The sequence below is a fragment of the Scomber scombrus genome, chromosome 19 (assembly GCF_963691925.1).
Source record: "Scomber scombrus chromosome 19, fScoSco1.1, whole genome shotgun sequence".
NCBI lineage: Eukaryota > Metazoa > Chordata > Actinopteri > Scombriformes > Scombridae > Scomber > Scomber scombrus.
The window spans coordinates 1,448,057-1,475,199 of NC_084988.1; the positions used below are offsets into that span (position 1 = coordinate 1,448,057).

The 27,143-nt window shown below is 37.2% G+C and overlaps 1 protein-coding gene across 1 annotated transcript in view; it reads left to right on the top strand.

Moving 5' to 3' along the window:
- klc1a (kinesin light chain 1a) overlaps window positions 1-27,143 on the top strand; it is a 64,126-nt gene that overhangs the window by 14,321 nt on the left and 22,662 nt on the right. Inside the window, exons 3-12 of the mRNA XM_062440572.1 lie at window positions 1,733-1,963; window positions 3,659-3,737; window positions 11,752-11,980; window positions 13,441-13,528; window positions 16,215-16,316; window positions 22,081-22,254; window positions 23,155-23,254; window positions 23,627-23,679; window positions 25,124-25,191; window positions 26,601-26,709. Coding sequence (XP_062296556.1) covers window positions 1,733-1,963; window positions 3,659-3,737; window positions 11,752-11,980; window positions 13,441-13,528; window positions 16,215-16,316; window positions 22,081-22,254; window positions 23,155-23,254; window positions 23,627-23,679; window positions 25,124-25,191; window positions 26,601-26,709 — 1,233 coding nt within the window. The remainder of the gene's footprint in view (window positions 1-1,732; window positions 1,964-3,658; window positions 3,738-11,751; window positions 11,981-13,440; window positions 13,529-16,214; window positions 16,317-22,080; window positions 22,255-23,154; window positions 23,255-23,626; window positions 23,680-25,123; window positions 25,192-26,600; window positions 26,710-27,143) is intronic.

Sequence of the window (27,143 nt, forward strand, 5' to 3'; positions counted from 1 at the left end):
AAGCCTTTGTGACTCATCCAGTAAGAACTTTACTTTTTTACAGGGCCAGAAAAATAAGGTTGTATATGTTGTATTTTCCAGTTTTGTCACTTAGTCTTCGCTCCGCTGACTAATATCAGACATTCAATGGACAGAAGTAGTTGCCAAGTGGGCTCCATGAGAAGGTTTAAAGGTGTAGATTCATACATTTGTTGGTAAAAGAAAAAAAGAGAGACAGACTTAAGAGCAGAAACCCTTCATGTAAAGATAAGCCTTTACTCTGACACCAATTTTCTTATTACTGTCAAAATATGAACAGAACAAGAGAGCAAAGCATACAAATAATAACAATATGGAGACATTTATTGACACTTCTTAAATAAAGACAGTATAAAAGTACAAAATAAAAGAAACTTTTCTACAGCTTAGGGATAAAACTTCCTTAAAAAATGCAGATTATTGCAGAGAAAGTTTAAACTACAATGGGTTGAGTCATGGTGCAGTTGGCAAACATGGACCCAGTGAGTCAGCGATGAGTCATTGTTGGTGCTGCTGAGGCTCCTCATCTCCGTCTCCCAGCAGGCTTTGTCTAACAAATATACGACACACTTCACGTACACCGCACTCACTCTTAATATCAGCCTCCCAGCTTTTCGCTTGCAGTTGTGGTAAAAGTACACTGATGCATATAGTTCTGCATCATTTCCCTTCCTCCTCTGACACCCCTCATTTCTCTATGCCTTTCACTTTTTGTATAATTACGCCCTCCCAGCCTTTCATTTCACACCATGTGCTATTAGATGGATGCTGACGGGGAGAGTGCTGTTTATACAAATGATTCTTCCTCTGAATATGTGACTATAAACATACTGCTATTGTGATATTTAAAAGTCTTCAGATACTCTTGATATTACAGGAATTTAAAGGTTTTTTAGAAGAGTCCATTCAGCCTCCACTTAGCTCAAAGTCATTAACACTGATTAAATTATCAGGAATTAGCGTGAATGTTGTTGGAAACTCTTCTTAACCCTCCTGTTATCCTCTCGGGTTCATTTTGACCCAAAAATGAGGTATACTTTTATTTAAATGAGGCCTATTAACCATAATCTGCTCGAGGAGATGAGGTCGGCTGAGTCAGTAATGTTTTTTAAATCTCTTATTGGAGAGCCTTTCCTGATTTTTTTTGAGTATTTATCTTTTTATCTATATATATATATATTTTAATCTATCTCCTGTTATAATGTCTGTTCTATAGTAAAGTTTTATCCTGTACTTTCGAACTTTCTGCTGCCTTGTAAAGCACTTTGTAACACTGTTTTGAAAAGTGCTCTATAAGTAAAGATTGTTATTATATTATTATTAAATGAGGCCTCTTGACCATGAACCCCCAAAAATATGTCGTAATAAGTTGGAATGAAGTTGACTAAAAAGGTCGAAAGGACAAAAAGTTCATAAATGAGTTTAAAAGATAAGATAATCCTTTATTAGACCCACAGTGGGAAGTTTACAGTATTACAGCAGCAAGTAGATAGCAACAATAGAAAGAGCATCAATAAAAAGAGTAAAGAACAATAAATAAATACATAAACAAGCCATAAAAACACAACAACAAAGATGATAGTATCTGTATTTGTTCTTACATAATGTATCAACGGTAATAGTTTGATTAGCTTGATTTTATCCTAAACATTCACTCCAGTGACTGACTGTGATATGAGTCTCCTAAGTCACTTTGTTATTGTTCCTCTTCCAGGTGATGATGGCGCTGTCGGGCCACCTGAGCACGGTGGAGTCAGAGAAGCAGAAGCTGCGGGCTCAGGTACGCCGGCTGTGCCAAGAGAACCAGTGGCTGAGAGACGAGCTGGCCGGTACGCAGCAGAAACTGCAGAAGAGCGAACAGAGCGTGGCTCAGCTGGAGGAGGAGAAGAAACACCTGGAGTTCATGAACCAGCTGAAGAAGTACGACGAGGACCTTTCCCCCTCTGTGAGTTCTCGGGTCTTTCTTTAGAGTCTGGTATCAACACCAAAGATCTTATGATTGAAGTGAGATTCAAAAGAAAGAAAGGAACAGAGGAGACAAATGAAAAACCTTCTTCCCATTCATAAAAAACTTTAAAAAGAAATCGCATTACATTCTTCAGTAATGGCCAAGTGTGATGATAACTACTTTTGTTGGATGATATATTGTCTCAGAAATAATTGCGTTAAAAGATATTATTGTCATTTGAAGATCATTTTATACTATTGATATAATGATAATATAATAGACTGTAATTATGGTTCATACTGGTTCGCTGAGGGCAACGAGGTGAAACATACGGCCAGCTAATACAAAGATCATCATCATAGTCATAACAATCTCTCATTAAGACTTTGCTTTCTTACACTGAATCAAGCAAAACCAGCATAATGTCACTGTGTGCTTTTAAATAGGACGCCAGTGTTTCAGATTCAGAGGTTTGAGGCTGAGCTGCAGGGTTGAGTGGAGGTGTGTGGGGAAGTTTGTGCTGTTGAATGTAACCGCTGTGAAACAATCAGAAAATAACTTTTTATTGATCTGATTCACCGGCTTTCTTACTGTCAGCGTTCCCTCTCTTCATTCACTCTCCACCTCGCTCGACCACAGCTGCTAACAACAGCGTCTATTCAGTGTCTGGACCTTTTATACAGAACAGCGAGGTGGAATAAAGTAGCAGCAGAACAGACTCTCTGAGAGCAGTTGAGAGCGACGCAACGAGAAGTGACAGCAAACAGCAGCAGAAGCTAACATTAGCTGCTCCTCTCCTCTGTCTCAGCGGGGGCGGAGCTGACTAACAGAGGTGGAGAGTTGCCGTAACTCAAGTCAGTAATTTAACAAAGTAATCTGCACAAAAGACGTCTCCAAATGAAAAAAATATTGCCGTAAAGAGTGTGAATGAACTATATCGATATAAATGATAACGTCTCGTCCTGTATTGCATTTGAAAATACATCCATATATCTTAAAAACTCGATATATCACCCAACCCTACAATCAGGACATATACTGACTATCCCAGTTTATGTGTTTATTCAAGAAGTGCACCAGTTATTTAAAATTGGCTGTAATGTTGTCCTGATGTAATTAAACATTTAAAAAAAATCCTTGATCCAAATCACCCATAAGTTTAAAAAAAGAAAAAGAAAAGGAAAATGTTACCCAGCTGGAATTATAGTTAATTGATTTTGACTGCAGTTCGGCTTCATCAAGTTTTCAGTCTAATTATTTGTGTCAAGTATCTTCTCGAGCTCTCGATGCTCTATTTGCTCTACGTTCAGCTTTTTTTACTCTAATCAGTCTTTAATATGTAGCTGCTATGAGCTGCCTGAGGAAGAGCCTTCATACCACTGAGAGGTTTATTTCTCCCCACCACTCATTACTCTGCTTGTCTGGTTCCTAAAGTGACGTCCTCAAACACCTCATCAGCTGCAGAGACGTCTGAAAGTTATCAATGCAAACCATCTCTTGCATTTTAAACACTATGAAACACGCTCGGCTTCAGAACGATAGCATCAGCACAAGATACAGAATGAATTAACAAAAACGCTCAATCATTTCCTTTTTGTTTTTGTCCTCTCTCTATCTCTGTCCTCCTTCTCATTCACTCCCTCTTCTTCCTCCTCCTCCTCTTTTACCCCCCCCCCCTCTCTCTGCTATCAGGAGGAGAAGGACTCAGACTCCAGTAGAGAGACCCTGGATGATCTGTTCCCAGATGACCAGGACGACCAGCCTCCAGGCAGTAAGTGTCCCAGACTGTAGATTTTATATCAGGGCTGCTGTTTAATGTGGGTTCAAACCTGAAGAAGGTCCAGATTTATCCAGATTTAGTCCATAAATGTTTCTGCCCCTACACAAACAAGAGTTTATCTCTAAAAATGCCATGTAAAATATTATAATTTTTAAAAGATACTTATTTAAATTTTAATATTATAATAATTTAATTAATTTAATAATATTAATAATACAACTATTTATAAGTATAAATAGATATTAAATCATAAATTAATGATGCTAATAAATTATCAATAATTATACATTCATAAATACAATTCATACAAAATAAAGTATAAATTAATAATTTTAGTACATTTTAGTAAAAATAAGTTAAAACACTAAATAAAAGCCAGATTAAATAAATACATTTTCAGCTTCATTTAAAGGAATATTCTATAATTTTGTTGCATATTTAAAGAAAGCTTCTTTTTTTTGTGGTAAAACTATATCAAACACATATTATTGCTCCAAGCAGAGTCTTTTTAAATGTCTTATTACATGACTGAAGGAGATGTTTAATCAATCTTTCTCTCAGAATATAAACTCTTCACACCCCTACTTTATTAATATTGGGCGTACATGTATATATTTATTTATTTATTCCTGATGTAAGGAGTCATTTAGAAAAGGTCACAGCTTTAAGATTGATACTTCCTTCGATCTTTGCATCAGTGAAACTCGTCTAATATACTAAAGTCTAGTCAGTGGGCGTCAGAGTCAGAATATATCATCTAACTTATGGTTGGAGTTTTTCTTCCTTTCAACATCCTTCAATCCTTAAATCTCTTTCAACTCTCCCACACATGCACGCCACTATTTTTCTTTGCTCCCACCCACTCTTCATGTCCGCCCTCCCCACCCCCGACCATCAGTGTTTGATGGTGGGGTCTTTCAATAACTCAGCAGCCCAGACAGTAAAGACGTGTTGGCTGTTAGGAGCCATCAGTCAGGACCTGGTTCAGCCTGGAGAGGGGGGGGGGGAGAAGTTTCCCTCTAGATCGCTGTTTTACAGCTCCATGATTTCCACTGTGTGGCTGCTGTCAGGTGAAATGATGATCACAGTAGTGTTGACATGAGCTGAATTTTAACTGAGTCTGGGGGCAAAACAGAAAGAGAAAGCACTAATCTTATAAATCTAACACGCTACGACCTGTTTGTCTCTGTGAAAGCAGCTAATGTGTATCAGCTATCATACACATTTTTACATAAGCAAATTTGACCTGCATTCGACCTGACTTGTTCTCCTGGACCACATATAGTGATTGTGAATGTGAATTTTAACATGCAAAACATTTAAATACAATACACTGTTTGCTCTCTGACAGCTCTGTTAAGGATTAGTCAAACATTTATTAATGACTGATGGTTAATTTATGTATATATTAGTCAGAATATGAACAGTATGTTAAGAAAAAAATTAGTGATATCAAGCTCTTGAATGTTAGTATTTAGAGCTTTTCTGTGTCATACAGTAACAGATATACTATACAGATAGTAACCTGAATATCTTGAGATGTTGGACTGTTAATCACACAGGCTTAATTCACCTTATTCTGACTTTTTACAAAATGATTGTGATCGTGGAGCGTCCTGGTAGCTGAGTGGTTACTGCACACGCCACATATCAGCAGCTTCCCTGGTTTGAGTCTGACAGTGAATCTTTGTTGCTCATCACCTCATACCCGTTTCTCTCTCCGCTTGTATTTCCTGTTGGCCTCTTCACCACTAACTATGCAATCAAGGCAGAAAGTGCCCAAATAAATAAAAAAATATGGAGAAAATCATTGACAAAAATAATCATACTGAAAATAATTGTTAGTTGCAGCCCTAAAAGTGAAGTTTAGTGTCTCACCAGAAGGCTATAGCACAGTTTAAATCTGAATTAATAGAAATATTTATTAGCTTTGAGTGTTTATCTTTTCCACTAGTCCTGATGTGTCATAACTACTTTAGTTGGACGATATATTGTCTCAGAAATAATCGCGATAAACAATATTATTGTCATTTGAAGATCATTTTATACCACTGATATAATGATAATATAATAGTATAATAATGTAAAGGGGGATTGGAGAGTAAACGCTACTCTTCTGTAAAAACACAGACTGCCATTATGGTTGGGGACAGAGTTATTTACCTTTAATTCTTCTGCAGTCTCCACTCAGGACGTACACAGTGAGGAATGGAGGACACTACTCACTTAGCCAATGTGACATGAATAGCCTCTTAGCTGCTAATGTGAAGTGTGGCAATACTGAGGTCAAAGGTCATGTCCATGCATCATATGATAAGTCCATATATAGACATGATGATGATAATAGTTACGTTATTGTACGATAAGTCGATAATTATTGTGACAAGCCTATTTCCCATAAAACCCACCAAACTTGGCTCAGATACAGCGAGGTGATTCCCATTTGGCTCACAGCACCAGTTTATCAGCCAGTTTAAATTGCTGACACACTGTTGGACGTTGTAACTGCTGCAGATCAAAGTCTGAGCCAGACTGCAGCTTTGTGTCCTTGTCTCCTCTGTTTCTTCTTTACTTTGTCACACTGTTTAAATCTCAACACCAGCAGCAGCAGCAGGAGATTCAGTCATAATGTAAATTTAGCTTGCAGAACAAATTTGATGGAAGTAATAAATGTTTAAACTTTATATTAGATGAAGTCTTATCTTTATATTAGTCTTTATATAACTTGATATAATGGTTGTTAAAAGCCATTCAGTGCTTTAAAAATGTGCAGTTTTAATTTGCTCAATGAAAGCACACAGCGTAAGCATTTAAGACGCAGAAGGAGTTCAAACTCATGAATGTTTCCTCACAGTTGGAGCACTTTTTAAGCCCGATGTTCCTCCTCAGGCAGCGATTAGTCCTCTATGTGTTTCTGCTCTTCAGGAAACCAACTTTTCCACTGTTTTTGTCTGGATCCCAGAATGTGGCCGGTAATAGTTCCTCTCTCTCTCTCACACACACACATATAAGTGGGTGTAATTTTAAGTTTTAAACCAGACTTCTTCATGTTTTGACCTAAATTCTCTTTTCACTGCAGGTTGTAGTTCAGAGGAAGCAGAGCAGGTTGTTGTTTAAGGGGATAAATCTGCTGTGTTATAGGAATACATTTTTACAGTTTTTAAATTAAAATCTGGCTACAATATTCTTTTTCAGCATTTTCCCCAGCAGTGTTAGTAGAGGCTTCTCATGAATGAATTATGACTAGACAGGAGAGAGTTTAACAGAGAGAGGAATTGGGTTTTGGGGCAGAAGATTGACTTTCAACACCATTAAATCTCAAATAAAGGATAATAATTAAGAAAATAACATTATAATACATTAAAAGGTTATTTATCTGGAGCTGCAGCTAATGATTTTTTTCAAAATTCAAACATTATATTTGAATAATCACTTAATAGTTTAGTGTATCAGCCAATCACAAGGTCTCAAAGCTTAAAGTGGCGTCCTAAAATAGTCTTCTTCTTACTTTTGTCCAACCAACAGTTCAAACCCCAAAAATAGTTAATTTAAATAATATAAAACACAGAAAAACAGAAAATCATCTTCTTTTAGAAGATTGAAACAGACTCATCTTTACTTATATGATTAATTCATTTCTGTTGATTTATTAATCTGCTATTAACTTCACCTCTGGGTTTGTACTAAAGGATAAAGCCATTATATTTGATTTATAAAAATAGACATCTGTTTCTAGTAAACACACTTCTCAATATCCTTTTAAATATGATTCAATAAGTTCAGCAGCGTTCCACACATTATAATATCATTTGGAGTCTTGTTAACAAATCAGCAGCAGTTTGGTAAAATGAACTGTTTGTGATTAAAAGTGAAGTTTGAGATTAACATAGTTTTAAAAATTCATTTTGATGTCAAAGAAAATAAAACAGCGTAAACAGAAATACATTAATTATGCAGCAGCTGCAGCTATAAACCATGATTCATTGTTAGACTCACAGACTCCTTTCCTACTCACATCCTCATTAGTGCTTACAGTAAATACAACCAAGGCGCTTCATTTAATGATGATATATACAAATTACAAAATATAAACAAAACCAGATGAGTGTGAGCCTGAAGGTTAGTCATCTTTAACAATGTGTTGTTTTTTAAAAGCTTGTTATATTATCCATTGTGTCAAATCTGCATCTGAAAAGTAACTAAAGCTGTCAAACAAATGTAGAAGAGTAGATAGATAGATAGATAGATAGATAGGTAGGTAGGTAGGTAGGTAGATAGATAGATAGATAGATAGATAGATAGATAGATAGATAGATAGATAGATAGATAGATAGATAGATAGATAGATAGATAGATAGATAGATGGATAGATAGATAGAAACTTTATTGATCCCCTAGGGGAAATTTAGGGTCCAAGCAGCGTAATACACGTAGAGACATCACACATAACATACACATACAACATAAACAGGAATGTAAAAAGTAAAATCTGTATAAATACAAGTTAAATAAGAATAAAGATGCTAAGAACAGTATACTAAATAAAAAACAAGGGCTGAGGCTGTGTGATAAAGTGCAAACGATAAGTGCAAGTATGAGTCATTAAATATTAAATATTAAATGTGGGCTAAATACATAATTATGGAGGCCTGTTAGAAGAGGCCTGTAGCAGCGCAGAGATGGATATGAAAAACACAACAATAAATAAATATGAGCATTATAGTGCAATATCAGAGTTTAAAGTGAATTTAGTCCAGGCTGTGGGAGGAGGAGGGGGGGGGGGGGCTCGGCGCTGTGCATTAGGGCTAACATATCCAGTAGAAGTATAAAGTAGCATCAAATTGAAATACTCAAGTATATTACATGTACCTCATATTTACAGCACTTGAATAACAAAGAAGGAAAGAGAGACAGTAAGAAAAGAAACTGGGAGTAAACTGATGGGATGTGCTTCAGTGCACTGAGATGAAGCTCACTGAATGCAGCTTCCTCTGTCATTAATCCTCTCACTGTGAAACAGAGCTGTGTGTGTGTGTGTGTGTGTGTGTGTGTGTGTGTGTGTGTGTGTGTGTGTGTGTGTGTGTGTGTGTGTGTGTGTGTGTGTGTGTGTGTGTGTGTGTGTGTGTGTGTGTGTGTGTGTGTGTGTGTGTGTGTGTGTGTGTGTGTGTGTGTGTGTGTGTGTGTGTGTGTGCATGAGAAGGACAGTGACTGGGTGAATGGTGGAGTAGATTAGATGACTTTCCTTCTCAAGCTTAGTAGTCCGACTGGCTGTAAAGCTTGTGGGTTTTTTGGTAAATTGCTGTCAGCAGGAAGACGATAATGGTGGCAGGAGGAAGATAATGGAGATGACAGCGCTGTCTTCTTCTTTTTTTTTAAACTGGCCTGAGGCTTAGGTACAGAGATTTCTTTTTTTTTCTCCTCTGTACAAATATTTACATTTCAGTCATTTGACTAAGTCTGTTATCCGCAGTGAGTGACTGAATGAGCTCGTAAAGATTAAACATCCCCGTGATTCTGTTCATGAATCAACACAAATTAGCTGTAAGTTCAGTTGAAGCTGTAGTACTTATTAAAGGGCTATACCAGAGATTTAACTACAACCTCTATAAAGATTTAGAAGAGACTGTTTTAAGCTAGAAATGGTGAAAAGCAGAGTCAGGTGAAGCTCTGACACTTTAAATAATGTAACTTTATGGCTTTGTGGGGGTCAAACAAGACTCTTAAACTGATTTTGATTTGTAAAATTGGTCAAATTTCTCCTTTTAATGCTTTCATGAGACTGTTTACCTGCAATATAACCATAAAAAACACCTGCACCTTGTCAATCGAACTTAGTTTATTAATTTTAAGTATTAAATGAATTGAACCAATTCTCCAGTCCTCAATTAATTATTAAACATTTCTATAAATTGGTGAAAAGGCCCCGTTATAATTTCCCAGAGTCAGTGGCTATGTCTTTAAATTGTGTTCTTATTTTATCTGAATGACACAGTACTTATATATGAGTTCACTTCCTCTCTCTGGATGATAACCAGGACAGGGGGGGTGGGGGGGGCTTCCTCTTCCTCTGTCAGTCCACCACACACTGGTTTTAATGGTTTTACTTATATTGAGTTTGAGGTGACTGAACCTCTCTGTCAGTCCTCTGTTATAAAAAACAAAGGAAGTCTCTTCAGTGAAGACACAGGAAGTCTCTATCAGTCTCCTGTACTCCTCTGTAAAAAGAAGAAGTCAGTAATGTAGTGATAACTTCCCTTTCCTCCAGAAAATACACTTTAAATCAAATTACTTCAATTCAATTCAATGCCTTTCTTGTCATTGCATAGCACATAAAAACATCAGCCATCAGACTGTACAACACCACAGCTCCCACTAATGTATTCTATATTTATTGTTTATTGTTTGTAGTATTTGGATTATTTTATTTTATTTTGTATCACTTTTAAAGAATACTGTTGGTGATCAATAAAGTTACCCTACCATACATAGACAATGAGACACATAAAAGACACTATGGATAAAAAAAGAAAAAAAGAAGAGAATACAAAATTGGCAGTAATAAATAAAGGAATAAGAGCCGTAGTTACAGTCTTAATTGCACATGCCGGCACATTCGTGTTGCATGCGCATATACACTATTGCACTATTGATTAGTTTATAAATATTATGAGTCTGGACAGACATGCATGTAAACCGTGAGGCGCTATTTCTATTTAACTTTAGTTAGATTCACTTTCTTCTGAGGATCTGAGTATGTCCCTTCTTGCTAAGATGCTGTTGGGACTCCTGACTCATTCAGGATCTGCTGTTTTTGTCCCGTTTCTGTCGTGCTGTTAACTCACTCCTGAGTCAGCACCACAGGTAGAGAGAAGTGGATCTGAACACCTGTTATCACTCTGTGTGTGGACTCTTCACTGCAGGGTCGGTGTTATTTCTGCTGTGGGAGTCTCCCGCTCCAAACCCCAACAGCTCTCCTTCAGAGTAAATATAGACATGCCTGCCTTTTAATAAGAAACCCAATCAGGTGGTTTCCCTGACCTCTCGCTAGCTCGCTCACATGCATTCACACGTCCTGACACACACACCAACATAGAGGCGGACATACAACACGCACATACGGCTTGTCATGAGAGACATTCCTGTCACGTCCCCCCTGACCCCGTTTAACGCAGCACATAAGGAGCTACCATTATTACTGTGCATTGAAACAGAATGAGCACATTGTTTATGTGTGAATAATCTCGTATTTAGGGCAAATGTTAACCGCTAGCCAGTGTTTGTTTGTTGTGGTTACTGTTGAGCCTCATTTGGAGGTAAAAACAGAAGAGATGTTGTTTGACACACTTGAGATGACTCATTTAAACATTACAATAAATCACCTGCATGTCTATAACAAGCAGGGACAGATCACCCTGGAACACCTTTTACCATCTGTCAATATATCAATATTAAATGAAGCTGAGCCAACAAGGAAGGTGCAAATGAGTGAGAAACATACGAGAGACATTTTCAAGCGTCAAAATGCTAACGTTTCCTGATTCCAACCTCTCTGCCATGAGCCTTTCTTTTTGATAGTAAATTTAATATCTTTAGACTGTCTGTGGGATAAATTCAGTGTATTAAAATCACAATTTTGGGATTTTTCAAAATTGTGTGACAGTATTTTTATTTATTTTGTAGAGCAAATGATGTATAGAAACATTAACAAAGAAAAAAATAGATTGTAGTTTGATATATAAAAAGTAACTGTTGTTGCAGCCATACATTACAGAGCAGTAATGAAGTCCAGTGTACATAAATATATACAAAACAAAAACAAATATTATCATATTGTAAAAAAAACCCCAAAAAACAGCCACAAATTGTTAAATGAAGAATGGCTCTATTTGTGATATCTTGTCCTTTCATTCAACGTTCCCGATGAAATGTTCTTCCAATGAAAAGGTCAGAAGATATAAATAAAGCTATATCCTTATTTCTACTCTTTCCTCTCTTTTATCTCCAGTTCAGCCGGTTCACGGCAGTGCTGCAGCAGCAGCCGCTCAGCAGGGAGGTTATGAGATCCCTGCTCGTCTGAGGACCCTCCACAACCTGGTGATCCAGTACGCCTCCCAGGGCAGGTACGAGGTGGCTGTGCCCCTCTGCAAACAGGCCCTGGAGGACCTGGAGAAGACCTCTGGACACGACCACCCGGATGTGGCCACCATGCTCAATATCCTTGCCCTCGTTTACAGGTTAGTATCGATGGATCCTAACAAGGCAGTGCAAGAAAGATGATACGTAGGTGTTTATGTTGCAGGTCCTATTGACAAGCTAGAGCTGAAATTATTAGTCTATCGAAAGAAAAATGAACAGCAATAGTTTTAATAATGGAATAATCATATCTGTAATTCTTTTTCAAGCAAGAATCACCAAAATGTTTCCAGCTTTTTAAATGTGATGATTTTCTGCTTTTCCTCGTTTTATATCATTATAAATCATAATACACTGAATCTCTTTGGGTTTTGGACTGTTGGTCAGACAAAACTACATATTTGAAGACGTTACCCCGGTAACTCATAAGTTAATGGACAGTTTTTAATCACTTTTTGACATTTTATAGACGATACAATACAAACAATTTATCAGTAATAATAATAATTGTTAGTTGCTGCCTGACTACAGGCACAGTGACAAAAACTACATAGGAATGACTATTTTGAGAGGATTCCTCTTTTAACTTAACGCATAATAGTGTAATAAAATGTTGTAAACTAATGACTAGTCACACATTGATTGATTGAAAAAATAGTTTCAATCTATATCAGTTTGAAATAGATGAGATGAAATACAATATGTTGGTTCCTTCTGGTTTTAGGTTTGTCCGCTTTGCAAAAAAAGCAAGCCCTAATGTGTTTTTCAGAATCAATGCATATATTTATTTCAACATGGAGGTAAGTACATATAAGACATAGTGTTTAGTGTGGAGCATTTATTACTGCACCAGGAGCTGCAGGGAAACTAAAGTCTTCACAGGCTTGTAAATCTTTATTTTACAAGCCTTCCCAGGATCTCAGAATGGATTACAGAGGTGATAATGAATGCTGGGAAAGTGTTAACTGGATAGATAACTATGAAAGGAATGCTATAAAATCTTTTTGGTATAGCATGTGCTGCGTTTGTGCTGCGTCTGTCACCCTCACAACGTGGTGGCATGTACCTAAAACCTTCAGTAACACCCACAAAGCCTCGCGTCTTTAGCCTCTATAGGATCTCCCAATGATCGTTGGGAAGCCTTTTCAATGTCAGAAGTGGAACATAGCAAACATAACAGACACAGGCAAAGATTTATAGTACAGTAACTGAACTGGGCTGGTGTTAATTTCCCAGTCTGAGTCGACCAGAACAAAAGAATGACACACAAAGGCTGGAGAAGTATTTAACAGGGTGGTTTTTCTTCTTTTTCTTCACTTCCACAAATCTTAGCTCATGAATAGTCCGCTAAGGTTTTTGGTTTGGTGACTCCGAGGGAATGAAGAGTGGCTCGACTTGTTTTCAGAGGCCCGCAGCGTTAACTGTGGGAACTCCACTTAAAAATATTTCGACTATGTCACCTTGAAATAACGAGCCGCTGCTGCTGCTGGAAATAATTCACATATTTTATATTCAGTGTTTTTCCTGTCTGACTCTGTTTTATCTCTGTGTGTCTGAACAGGGATCAGAACAAATATAAGGAGGCGGCCAACCTGCTGAATGATGCTCTGGCCATCAGGGAGAAGACTCTGGGCAGGGACCATCCAGCTGTGAGTGTCTCAAACTTATTTAACCCTCCAGTTGTGCTTTGTTTCTCTTGAGTTGTACAGTTGGACAGAAATGTTTTTGCTAAAATTAGGATCAAAGGTGTTCAAATCCAGTTTCTCAGGTTGATAAACAGGTTGAATTTTCTTTGTTTTTTGCAGCCAGGTGCAGAAAAATATGCAGAAAGACTTATATAAATTCTTTAAAAAAAAGTCCAAATAATTTTTAACAACTTATTCCATCTGTAAAACCACATTAAAGAAATAGTTCAGTATTTTAGGAAATGTATATATTTGCTTTCTCACTGAGAGATAGGTGAGAAGATCAGTAATTAACAACTTATATTTTGTTTGTTTAATTTAATGTAAAACAGAATATTAAGAAAAGAGAGGTAGTAGTTTTACATGGGGTCATGTACCACTCTAAATGGTGCAGGTAGGCAGATTTTGGGCGGTGCTGGGTTAGCTGTTTCCCCTGTTTTCAGTCTTTTGGCCGTAGCTTCATATTTACCAGACATGAGACTGATATTGATCTTCTCATCAGACTCTCTGCAAGAATGCAAATAAGCCTATTCCCTTAAATGTCAGACTAAAGATGGATTCCTGGCTATTCTATGATAAACACTTTAATTCGAGCCAGTAAATGGACAAAAGAAAATAGGACTGAGACATCTACCATCATTTTATCATCTACTTTGTCACATGGTCATTAACCTTTTACTCTTTATCTATTTGTGGCTGCTGCAGTGTCCCAGTTCCCCCACATAGGGGATCAATACATCTGAAAAATATTTTACCCAACTCCCTCTCAGGCACACACACACACACACACACACACACACACACACACACACACACACACACACACACACACACACACACACACACACACACACACACACAATAAAATATGTAATATTTATCATTCTTTTGTGGTTACACCATTTGACATTTTCAGGAGCATTCAGTCTTACTTTTGGTAAAAAATGGTGCAAATGTCATTTCAAATGATATAAAACCAACAAAAATACTAAATGTACATTTTAACAAACCTGATGCTGCTTTTAAAACTAGTTTTTAACAGATGTTTGAATTGCTCATCTTGCCAACACTTATTAGTCATGACCTTTATATATAAAAAAAAAACTATAACAAAAAAACTTGTAATAATAATTTTAATTTTCAGGTATTTGGATAAAAACTTAAGGAGCATTTTGCCATTTTAAGATGCAACTTTAAGATCTTGTCAGCTAAGAAGTAAACCAAAGCTTCTGATATAAAGTTTTTCATTATTTTATGACAACCTAAAGGCTCAAGTGTTGTCTGTTTTCAGCCTACCAACCTCCAAACACCTTAATATATTTAGAGAAGTCTGTGTTTACAGTTCAGGACGATCAGAGTGAACACAGTAGATTTAATAAATAACTTCCCCGGGTCTGTCCTCGGATCCTTTAACGTCTGTCTGTCAGTAAACACGCAGCAGGTGGACTAACTGTGTTAACCTGTGCAGGCCTGTGTCTCTAACGTCTGGACCTCCATCACTCTCCACTATGTGAAGCTGAGGTTAGCCCTCCCCTCCCCTCCTCCACCTCTCCATCCTCCCATCCTCCCACCGGGCCCCTGATCCTTCTTTTCCACAAGGAAGTGATTACTCAGTGATTTGTCACTTAGAGGAAATCATAGTTTTGAGCACATTATAGTCGGTTGTTTAGCAATGATGCACGGTCTCCTGATTGTTTTGTTTTTCACCATTTATTCATTTTAAATCCACCCCTTTTGGTCTCCTTCTTTTTTCAGCTCTCACATCCAACTTCCTTTCTCTTTTAAACTCTCTTTATTGCAAATGTTCAGTGTTAAAAACCAGTTTAAAAATTGGAGCCTGTTCCAGATTTATGGGTTTAAAGCTTCTGCTCTTCTGTCTACGAGGCTGGATGTGCATCTAGAAACACACACATATTGTGTTGTAGATAATTTGAGTGAACATTTGGCCCGTTGCCTGATGAAGGCGTTGGCTGTGGCGTGCTGACTCCTGGCTATGAAAACTGGAAAGTGGAAGTATCGCCTCTCCTGTGGGGAAAATATGGAAGCTATTTAAACCAAATCTAGTTGTAGGATTTGTATTTGGAACAGTATGTTAAAGGTTAAACACTACATTAAAATAAAAGAATAAAGTTCTGGAAAAGTAAGAAACTCCTCCTCAATTTCATCCCCCTCTTCTCTTTCTCATATTTCCATCTTTCACTGTTCTCCGCCTCTCATCTTCCTGAATGAGCCCCTCTCCTCCTCCCCTCCTCCTCTCCTCCAGTCACTCCACCCTTCCTCCTTTCCACCCTTCCTCCTTTCCTTTTTCCTCCCACTCCATCCACATGGCCACCAGACTCTGTTCTGAATCAGAGATCAGAGGTGACCTCCAGGCGCCTCTCTTGTCTCCCTCCTCCTCCTTCTTAACTGCAGGAGCTGAAAATTCATCACACAGCTGATTGGGATCAAATTACCGCACACCATAATCATTTCCTGTCTCTGCACGTCTCTTTTTTTTGTTTTCTTCAATTACTCGCTCACCAGATCAATGGCACAGCGCCGCTGTGAGGGAGTCACACTCACTCTGCACACATGGGTGAAGATGATTTAAGCTCCAGAAGTGATTTGACATAAAATAATAAATGTTTTTGTGTGTTTTTTTTGTCGTCAGGTCGCCGCCACCCTCAATAATCTGGCTGTCCTCTACGGGAAGAGAGGGAAGTATAAGGAAGCAGAGCCGCTGTGCAAAAGAGCGCTGGAGATCAGAGAAAAGGTTTGTCAAAGATCATCAAACACCACGGAAATAAACTAAATAATACTTACAAGCTGCTGTTTATCCATTAAAAATCCGCTTCTACTTATTCTCCAAAGTTAAAAGGTAAAAAAACTCTCTCACTTTCTTTTTAATTCAGACAAACTTTGTCATACTTTAGTATAAAAGCAGTCAAACACTAAACACTGAACTAAAAGACTGGCAACTGCATCTAAACATGGTTCCCATAAAAGAACAAACACTTCCTCCCACTAAGAAAACCACTGAGATGAAATGTGCTTTAGTTAATGAGGCCATCTGTTACCATACCTTCATTAATATGTATTTTATTGGTATTTATCTAAAAAAATAAACATGTTTATCTTTCTTATCTGTGTTAAATGTAAAAGATAATATAACCAGTATGTCTATTAAAGCTGGAAATACATTACTGTGCAGAGGTTTTAGAGTATAGAATATAGAAAAGCTTTATTGTCATTATATTTAGCATATAATGAGATTACTGGTGCCACTCTATTTGTGCTTTAAAGACAAATAAAAAAAACATGACAACCAGATAAAAACAAGACACACGCAGCTAAAAAAAAGATGAGATGCAGCTATAATAGCATAATGTATTGCTTCATGTTTTAGTATTTTAACCCTTACATACTGGTGTTTCACAGTAAGCGCTCATAATTAGTTTATATACATAAATTCGGTACTTCAAATCATTCATGAACAGCTCATCAGTCATTAATAAATTGGTGATTAATCATTAATGAAGCTTTCAGAGAGCAGAGAGAATTTATTCTTACGTTTTTATGCTTTCTGTTGAGTCAAACACTCAACCAAAATGTGTATCAGCTGCATAAAAACATTTTTAAGAAAGTTAAACTATTTCCATTTTGTGTATATTTTGGGTCACGTGAGGATAAATCAATACATTTTTAAGGTGTTTTTTTTCTTCTCTAACATGTAAAAATGGGTCAAATTAGAGCCTGAATAGTATGTAAGGGTTATTTTAAATATCAAGTGACTTTTTCCATCTTGGTATCGTCCTTCCTCTTCGTTCTTCCTCTGCTTTCTATTCTTCAAAGATGATGCATCATGAGGCTGGATGTCTATCTGTAACTTAGTTCTTATATAAAGGTGCTGCACAGAAATCCTCAGAGTACAGAATACACTCCTTTATTATTCACTCTTCTGCTTCTGTCCTCTTCTCTTCTCTTTGAACAAATTCCCGCTCCTTCTCCTTCCTCTTCCTCTAAAGAAGGAGACATCAGCTTTGGTTTAAGCTGAGCTATTTAAATTTTTTATGTGCGACTTAAAGTCAGATGATAATGCTCTCGCAGAAACGGGTGCGGCGCGAGGTGGCTGCGGCAGAGTTGCTGAATCAGACGGATTTTGTTTTTTCCTGCTTTTTCTGTCTTTTTATAGAAGCTCAGGAAAAGTCGGCTTCTGGCTGAGTCCAGTGGGAATCAGAGAAACTGGAGATTTGAGTCTAAAAAAGAGAGAGAATCTAAAAAACTGGTATCAAAGTTTTTCACCGTACAGTTAGTTTGTATTTATTTTTAATTAAAACAGAAAATGAATAGCTAATAAAGATATTATAAAAGATTCATAAGATATTAGAAATATATAAAAGGAAAGAATAAAATGAAGTCACTAGAGAATAAAGTGAGTAAAACCAGAGAAGTTAGGAGTAAAAGAGTAATGAAGTAAAATAGACTTAAAAGGTGGTTATGAAGAAGAAAACAATAAAATAGAGTAAACAGAAAAGTCCAAGTTATAAAACAGGGTAAAATAGAAAATAAAATGCAGATTAATAAATAGATAAAATTGTCAGGGGCTTCCACGCAGGGTGCCAACCTGCTGATCAGGAGGAAGCTAACCATTCACTCACATTCAGAGACCATTGGTGCAATTCAGGGTTAAGCATCTTTGCCCAAGAACACGCCTATCGATCTTCCGATAGTTGGACGACCTTCTCTACCTCCTGAGCCACAGCTGCCCTACTCTCTCTTGTGCTTTGTTTCTGGATAGGAAAGTTCCGATATCAATCAAAGTGATTCAATTATCCTCCCATATGAATTCTGACCGGATGTTTCTGTAACGAATGTTTGCAGTGATTAAGTGCAATGTCATCTTTTAGGAAGTCCAATTAATGTTCAATTAAGGTCAATTAAACAATAATTTCCTTATTGAAAATGAATCCAATGAAAAAAAAACACAAAACCAAACAATGAATTCAAAGCAACAGAAGAATAAGATGTAACAGTCTTACTCCTCTGTGAGGACAACTCCACAGAGCTGAACTAAAGTACACAAACTATTAAAAACACATCAGTGAGCAATGAACACACACTGCAGTTTATTTTCAATGTATCTCATACACACACACACACACACACACACACACACACACACACACACACACACACACACACACACACACACACACAGAAACACACACACAAACACACACACACACACCCTGCTGCCAGAAATACTCACTAGAGCACCAAATGTGGATTAATCCGATGCTCAAAATAGCCTCAAACAAACGTACTATTCGTTCCTGTTTAAGTAACCTTTGTCTGAAAAGGACAGAGCCCAGCTGTTGGAGGAAATCACTGATATATTTCTGACAGGTTTCAAAGATTTACGCCTCAGGTCCGAGTGCCACGGACAAGTCTTTTCGGCAAGTCTCTTCATTAGATTTGTAGATAATATCTCAGGCTTTAATGGTAAAATTAAACTAAATAATGAAATCCCACAAACCCACTCAGCTTCAGATAAGGCACAAACATTAAAGCAAAGCTGCAAACATTACATTTATCTTTTTGATCTTTTTGGTCAAAGTTGGCCTCAAACTTACAGCACTTATTTAATTAGTATTTAATCAAATCAGTGCTTAATGGGTCGATTACGTGATGTAACCCAGCGTCAGTTGGTGTAACCAGAAAATCAGATTATATACAAGAAAATAAATGTGAACTAAAATGTGGAATAAATAAAATCCGCTTTTGCAATGCAACACATTTCACATCATTTGTCACAAATTATGTAGAAAAAACCTGTTGTTTTTAGGATATGTGCTGCTCAATATTGACACAATGCTTTAACATTTAAATGTAGAAATACCTCAAAAAATATTTCTTTTCATTTGATGTTTTTAAATGAAGTAATTATTAGTGTAAGTCCACTTAAATACACTGTAGGAGGATAAAATATGTAATATTTATTCATTATTTTGTGGTTACACCATTTGACATTTTTGGCATTCAGTCTTACTTTTGGTAAAGAACATACACATTGACATAAAACCAACAAAAATACAAAAGTTAGTAAAGTTTAACAACCCCTTATTTATTACTGTCTCTAATAGAAGAAACTGACTTAAAACAGTAAACCGACTTTCTTTAGGTTAAAAACTGAATCCCCACCTGCTGCTCTCTCTCTCTCTCTTCTTGAGTACGTCTGTCTCAGAGGAATAAACACTGAATCAGCCTGCAGGCCTCCTTTTTCCATCCTCTCTTAATCTCTTTATTTTTCTTCCTTATTCTGAAGCCTCGGCCTGTTTTCTCTCCTCTTCCTTCTCTATGTAGCATTTTCATCCTCTCTGTCCTCCTCTCAGCTCCTTTTCTTCACTGCTCGGTTAGACTCAGTCACTCAGATAAAACCTCGCTGCAGTTTCCCTCCGTCTAACCAGCGAGTCTCTAATGATCCTTCAGCATCTCTTTCAGCTTTAAGCCTTCTCAGCACTCTCAGCTCACTGCACTCTTATATCCAGATTAATGCAAAAACATCCACTTTTTAAAGATTTCTCATGACTTCTCTGCCTTTTTTTTGGGATCTATTTTTCTATGATACTGTTTGGTGCACAGATATGTTTACCTACTGTCATCATCCTTTATTTAATCAAGCAGATCAATAGTCCGTCAGTCTGGCACCGGTCAAAACCCTTCAAAAAGCAGGTTAGATTAAAGCACTGACACAGATTACACATTTAATTCTCCGGTATCCCTGCACAAATGTCATGGCTCTGAAGTGGAAGTGCAGGTTATGTGTACACGCTGCTATCTAGAGAAATCTGTGTTTGTTTATCTTAGACTCCTGCCTGAAGATTAGTAAGGTCATAAATTATAGAGAGCGGTGTAAGGATCAAAGGCAACCTGGCAAAAGATGAATCAAACACTCCTCACTTCCTAGAAGAATCGTGTTGGTTCATATCGATTCTCCCGTTACACTGGAAACAGACATTTACACAAAGTAGGTCAATGGTTAAAACAGGGTTGTGTTGAACTGGAAGGTTGACTTAGAGGAAACATTCAGAGGGGTGTAAATGAAATACTGAATCGTGACTAATGGATTCCAGTCTCACAACTTCTTATGCAATTAATTTTTACAGATTGCAAAACAAGCAAATAACAAACAGAGGCATAAATTTCCAAGATTTATAAACATTGTAAAATTTGGGAGAGATTAAGTGTGCACATATGAGCAATAAAAGTAAGTCTGGGAGAGGTTAGAAAAGAAGAAATTAGATCAATATTTAGAAAGAAAAGGGAGTTCAACCTGCATATCTATATAAAAATAAAGAGGCAAAGAGATAAAAGCATTACATGATCATTCACTTGAGAGCTCCACAAATATCTGACCACAAAGGCTTCACATATTTGACCCACTTAATCCATAACTTAATAAACTTAATAAACAGTGTTCTTGATACAGAGAGATGAAGTGATGCTTTCCATTACATAAATATTATCTACTGTATCTAAATGAATGCTTGTCTAGTGGGAGGTTCAGGAAGTGACCAGTGTCTCATGAGCACTTTATTGCACAAGCACATATCTAAATACCAAACATATATTAATCAGGAGGCCTTGCCCTGTCCTAAGAATAAAGTGGAAAAGTTCTGTAGTAGAAAAGCACATCTGAGTTTAAGTAAAGCAGGTGCTGGACCAAATGACTAGATCTCTAAAAAGTCTGCACACTATAGCTCCCAATGCAGGTATCATTTAATGGGACATCCTGCTCTTCTTCAGACTAAAGACAGAATGTAAAGTCGTCATGTTAAATACATAAAGACCCGGGTCACCTGACAGCTACATGATGTGTCAACCCCACTCCAAATATTACACATGTACATATAAGTGTAAAACAGAGAATACAAACCATAATAATAGTACTATGAAACACAAGAAAACAAGTGATAAACAAAAATAGACAGAAAAAAAGATATAAATGAATAACAAAATGTCTATGGATCTTTTGTACATATACATTACCAGTCAAAAGTTTGGACACACTTTCTCATTTTCTATTTTTATTTATCACATATGTTTTCTTTTGTTTTATAGTACTACTATTATGGATCTTGATGTATGTAAGATAGTCTAAAGAAGAGCAGGAGGCTTGAAACGTTACTTTTGATATCTCATTAAATTATACCTGCATTGGGAGCTACAGTGTGTTGACTTTTTTCTGCAGTGTAAGAATAAAGTGGGAACTAAACACTCACGCAATTTTATCACATTTTTGGTAGATTGATTGTAGGAAATCTGTAAACTGGTTTAGCACCAGTTCCAGGAGTAGACTCACCAGTGTCTGGCTACTGGGTGGTGGTACTGTAACGCGTCACCCAGGATAAGAGCTGTCCACCAAATGGCACAAGCCAGACACACAGTCACCTAACACCCGTTTCCTTTGATGTATACCACGTGTTATTTTAACCCCCCACCCTCTTTCTCTCCCTCTCCACTTGCTTCCGTCCCAGGTGCTGGGGAAGGACCACCCAGATGTGGCCAAGCAGCTGAATAACCTGGCTCTGCTGTGTCAGAACCAGGGCAAGTACGAGGAGGTGGAGTATTACTACATGAGAGCGCTGGAGATCTACCAGACCAAACTGGGCCCTGATGACCCCAATGTGGCCAAGACTAAGAACAACCTGGTGAGAAGGATGGAGGGGGGGTGGGATCAGGAGGAATCGTCACTTAACAATACTATAATACATTTAGGGCTGCAAAAAAAGAGAAATGCATATTAAACTGTATATTATTAAAAAGGAGATGTGAATAAATGAATGAATGAAACCTTAATTGCCTCTTGGAGAATTTGCTTTGCACTAAGAGACCACAAAAAAATCCATCAAAGCATTAATAGATACATAAATGACAAATATCATGATTAAAAACATAATTAAGAAACATAATTATAGAGTAATCAATTAAAAACATAGAAGTTTATGTTTTTGGTGGTAGATTTCCTGATACAGGGAGTCTGCAGGTCTTAAAAATGTCTTTAAAAGCATTGATTTAGGTTTCTTAGAGGATATATATCAGTCTTCAGCTTCACTGATAAAGGTTTTAATTATTTTTTAGGCTCCCATATGCAGTAATAGTAGTTATATAATGTTTTTTAATGTGATTTTTTTGGTGCAAAATCTGACTGGAAAATCCCCAATTCTATTGTTCCAGACCTCTGACCTTAAATTAAGTAGTTATTTTTATCTATTCATCCATTAATCCAGTGTTTTTCTGCTGCTTATCCACTTCCAGGTCATAGTTAATAAGTAATTAGTAACATTACTGGAAATTATTGTTATACACTGTCAGCAAGTAATGTCAGAAATGTCACATTGATTTATGTCACATTGCACCTTCGTCACTCATCTTTCAGACTTTGTGAAGCAGGTGTTAAATTACATGTGGTATTAAAAAAAGTCTTAAATTGAACTTGTTGAATCCTGCTGAAACCCTGCTGATAGTTGAAAGGATATGTTTGACTTTGCTGTCATTTACATTTTCTTTTTCTTTATTCTGACTCTTTAACTTTTGATCTTCTCTTCCAGGCGTCTTGTTACTTAAAGCAGGGAAAGTTCAAACAGGCCGAGACTCTTTACAAAGAAATCCTCACCCGCGCTCACGAGAGGGAGTTCGGCTCTGTGGATGGTAGGATGCACGCACGCACGCACACACACACACACACACACACACACACACACACACACACACACACACACACACACACACACACACACACACACACACATAATCAGGTCACTGCAGCCAGTCTCCTCTCATCCAAACTGACTTGGAATAAAAACAACACACACTAATGAATTCAGACTTCTTTCTCTGTAAGTTAAGGTTCATATTTTCAGGCACCATTTTTTGAAAGAAGACACATCTATAAACAAAAATGACATTTTAGCTGAAAAAATAAAACCTTGTTCAGACTCAGAGTGACTTGTTAAAAACCTCGTCCTCTCTCCTGCTGTTTATCAGCCTGTCTGATTCACTTCTGTCTGTGTTTCTCTGCAGATGAGAACAAACCAATATGGATGCACGCTGAGGAGAGAGAGGAACAAAGCAAGGCAAGTATCTTGCAACAGGAGTGAAATCTGTTGATATTTCCCAAATTCTTTTCTCTGTATTTTCTTCCAGGTTCCACCATGTATTTCTGAACATTTTGACTAAAGCTTTTTAAAGGTCTACTAAATACTACAATTGGAGAAAATCTGATAAATTAACTTTCAGTCACATTGACGTCCACAATCATAGATAATAGTAATACACTTTTTCTTGTATGGCACCTTTCCAAACTGAAGTTACAAAGTGCTTCACATAGAACAAAATTAACAGAATAACATACACAATAAAAACAATAGTCAAGCATAAGTAGACGAAACATTAAACAATAAATAACACAACAAAAAGCAGCAATTATATAATACTGAAATGTCTGTACAGGTGGGTCTTTATAAGCCTTTTCATAATGAGGCAGTGACTCAGCTGATCTGATACTGAGGAGAGGAGTTTGTTCCACTGTGTTTGAGCTACAACAGTAAAAGCAGCATTGTCTCCTTTAGTTTGAATAGAATATAATAGAACCGAACTTTATTGTCCTGCATGATGGAAAATTGTCTTTGGCTCACCAATAACAGACATACAATAGACAGAAATTACATAAGATCCATAGACTCCATAAAATAATTTCTAAAATACATAAAAAGTCGTAAATATAAGTGCATATCAGTTCCTGTGTGCGTATTGTGGAAGTGTTTAAAATATGAATTGCACTTGGGATAAAAGATAAGAGATTAACAACATCTGATTTTCTGATCTGAAGGACCTTGATGCAGAGTAAAGTGTGAGGAGTTTAGAAATGTCAAGTGGAGCCAAACTGTGCAGGGATTTATTAGTCAAATTATTAAATTGAATCCTGTAACAGAAAGAAGTGTTGCTGCTGCTTCCTGTACCAGCTGTAGACGTGAACACTGCTGCATCATTTATGAATTACAATCATCCAGATGGGAGAAAATGAAGGCTTGATTATGTTTTTTTTGGGGGGGAGCGTTAATATTAAATATAACATAATATTCCTTAAATGAAGTAACACTGACAGCAGCGTTTAATTCCACTCTGAGTGTTCATGACACCATCTAAAAAATGTAATAGGAAGGATTGACTTTACAAAGAGCTGGATTAACAGATTAAATCCCAGTAATAAGCAGCCAGTGGCGATTAAGGACCCGACTTTCCCCCACTAGGAGGGTATTTTGACACAGTTTTAAAGGTTTTAGTTGTTCAGAGGGAAAAAATCCTGACCCGACTATAATCCCACATCCCATCTAAAAGCCCGTCATGTTGCCTTTGATGGGATTAAAAAGCCTCTGGGTTTTTAAACGGGTTAATTTCGTGCATGTGTCGATGCTTCTTGTCCAGACTTGAGTTATAAATACATGTGAAGGTTTGTTGATTCCTTGTAGAAGTTTATTTTTATTTTTCAAACTGATAAACTAGAGTTTTGTCTCGTAGGGTAAACAGAAGGACGGATCACCATTTGGAGAATACGGAGGCTGGTACAAAGCCTGCAAAGTCGACAGGTGAGTGTGTTTGTTCAGGATCCTGACATTTAAAAACAAAACAACACACACAGTCAAAATGTGTTCAAATATTTCTTTACAGCAGGCCACACAGAGAAGACTGTTTCCTCTCTGAGTTTACCAGCAAAAACTATATTTTTTAGCTAGTTAGTTGTTTAAAAAGTGGCTCTATGGATTTCAGTGTCAGTATATCGCTCCACTACTTTGGTCTAGACTGAAATATCTCAACCTCAGTATCTCTAACTACTATTGGATGGATTGCTGTGAATACTGTACAAACATTCATTAACCACAGAGGACAAACTCTACTGACTTTAGTGCTTCTCTGACGTTTCCTGTAGCACCAACATGAAGAAAGATTGTTTGTGATATACAGTATTTTAACAACTATTGGATGCATTGATATTACATTTGAAACAGTTTCCAAAGGATGACTTATAATAACTTTAAAATAATAATAATAATAGCATCGTCATCAGGTCGAAGTTTTGATTTGTCCAATACTTTGGTTTATGATGAAATAACTGCAAATCTAATTCTTCCAATCATCTTTAACTGTACTTTATGTTTAATACTAGGGTTAGGGTCATATAACCATTATACCTGCTGGCCATCAGCATGTTAGCTTGCTGTCGTTAGTATTTAGGTCAATGCACCACAGTACACCACCTTAAACACAGCCTCACTGAACCACTAGCAAGACTATAAACTCTGATTATTGCTGTTTTTCTTATGAAGTTATTTGCTTTACAGTGGAGTAAATTCACAAGTTTAAAATCCTTTGTGTCTGACATGTTTAAGGCTCCTTGTGTTTGAACCATATTTACCTTGCTGGTCTGATCTTCACTCATAAAAGAGAAGAAGACTAAGCTGATTATTAAGAATGTTTCACAACTCGATATGGAAAAAAATAGGGTGAATGTGATCAGAAGAACACATCTTTATCATCTTGTTTCTCTTTTAACCCTTTACATGCTGTTCAGAGTCACATTTGACCCGTTTTTTTAACATTTGAGAGATGCAAAAACAACATATACACATTTATTTTAGTTGGACTGTTCCTAATGTGACCCACAGTATTAAAAATGGAAATAAAATGCATCTTTTTTAAATTTTTGTGCAGCTGATACATGTTTTTATATATGCAAATGTACAAGTTTGACCTGTGCTTATTAAACAAATCAAAAATCTCATCATCATAATCTATAAAATGGACCATAAAATATAAATTGTGAGGATTAATCAAACATTTATTAATGACTGACTGGGGAGTTTATGAATGTGTATTGGAATAGAGACTAATTATGACTCAGACTATGAACAGTATGTAAAGGGTTAAAGAACAAACCAAGCCAGTTAACTGACCTGATTCTCTGAGATGAGACGTTGACCCTCCTTTCTTCTCACAGCCCCACAGTGACCACCACCCTGAAGAACCTGGGCGCCCTCTACAGGCGGCAGGGCAAGTTCGAGGCGGCCGAGACTCTGGAGGAAGCTGCCATGCGTTCCAGAAAGCAGGTGTGGTCTCTGGCTGATGTGACTAACACCACAAGACTCCTGGCTGGAGGTTTTTAGACGTCAGTGTTGATGTGAAAAGCAGCAGGGATAGAAACAGATGACTGTCACCTACTTCCACACCTCCGATGAAATGACTCAGCTCAGCGTTTCACTGCAGATCAAAACACAAGAAATCTGCAGTCTGGTGTAAAATTAGGGATGAGATGCTAAACTGAAGATGCTGCGGAGCCCGGAGAGCAGCTTTATAAGCGCCTTTGATAGTGTGTTACTGATGAGACTTAATGGGCTCTCCTGTGGGGAGGCAGCGTTGAAGCTCCTGCAGCTTTTATCTTCAATTAGGAATCCTTCCAAAGATTTAATGTCAAGCATCTCAGAAACAGTAGCACTCACACGATGCAGTAAATCCTGTGGTGCCACTTAAGTTACAGCTGTAG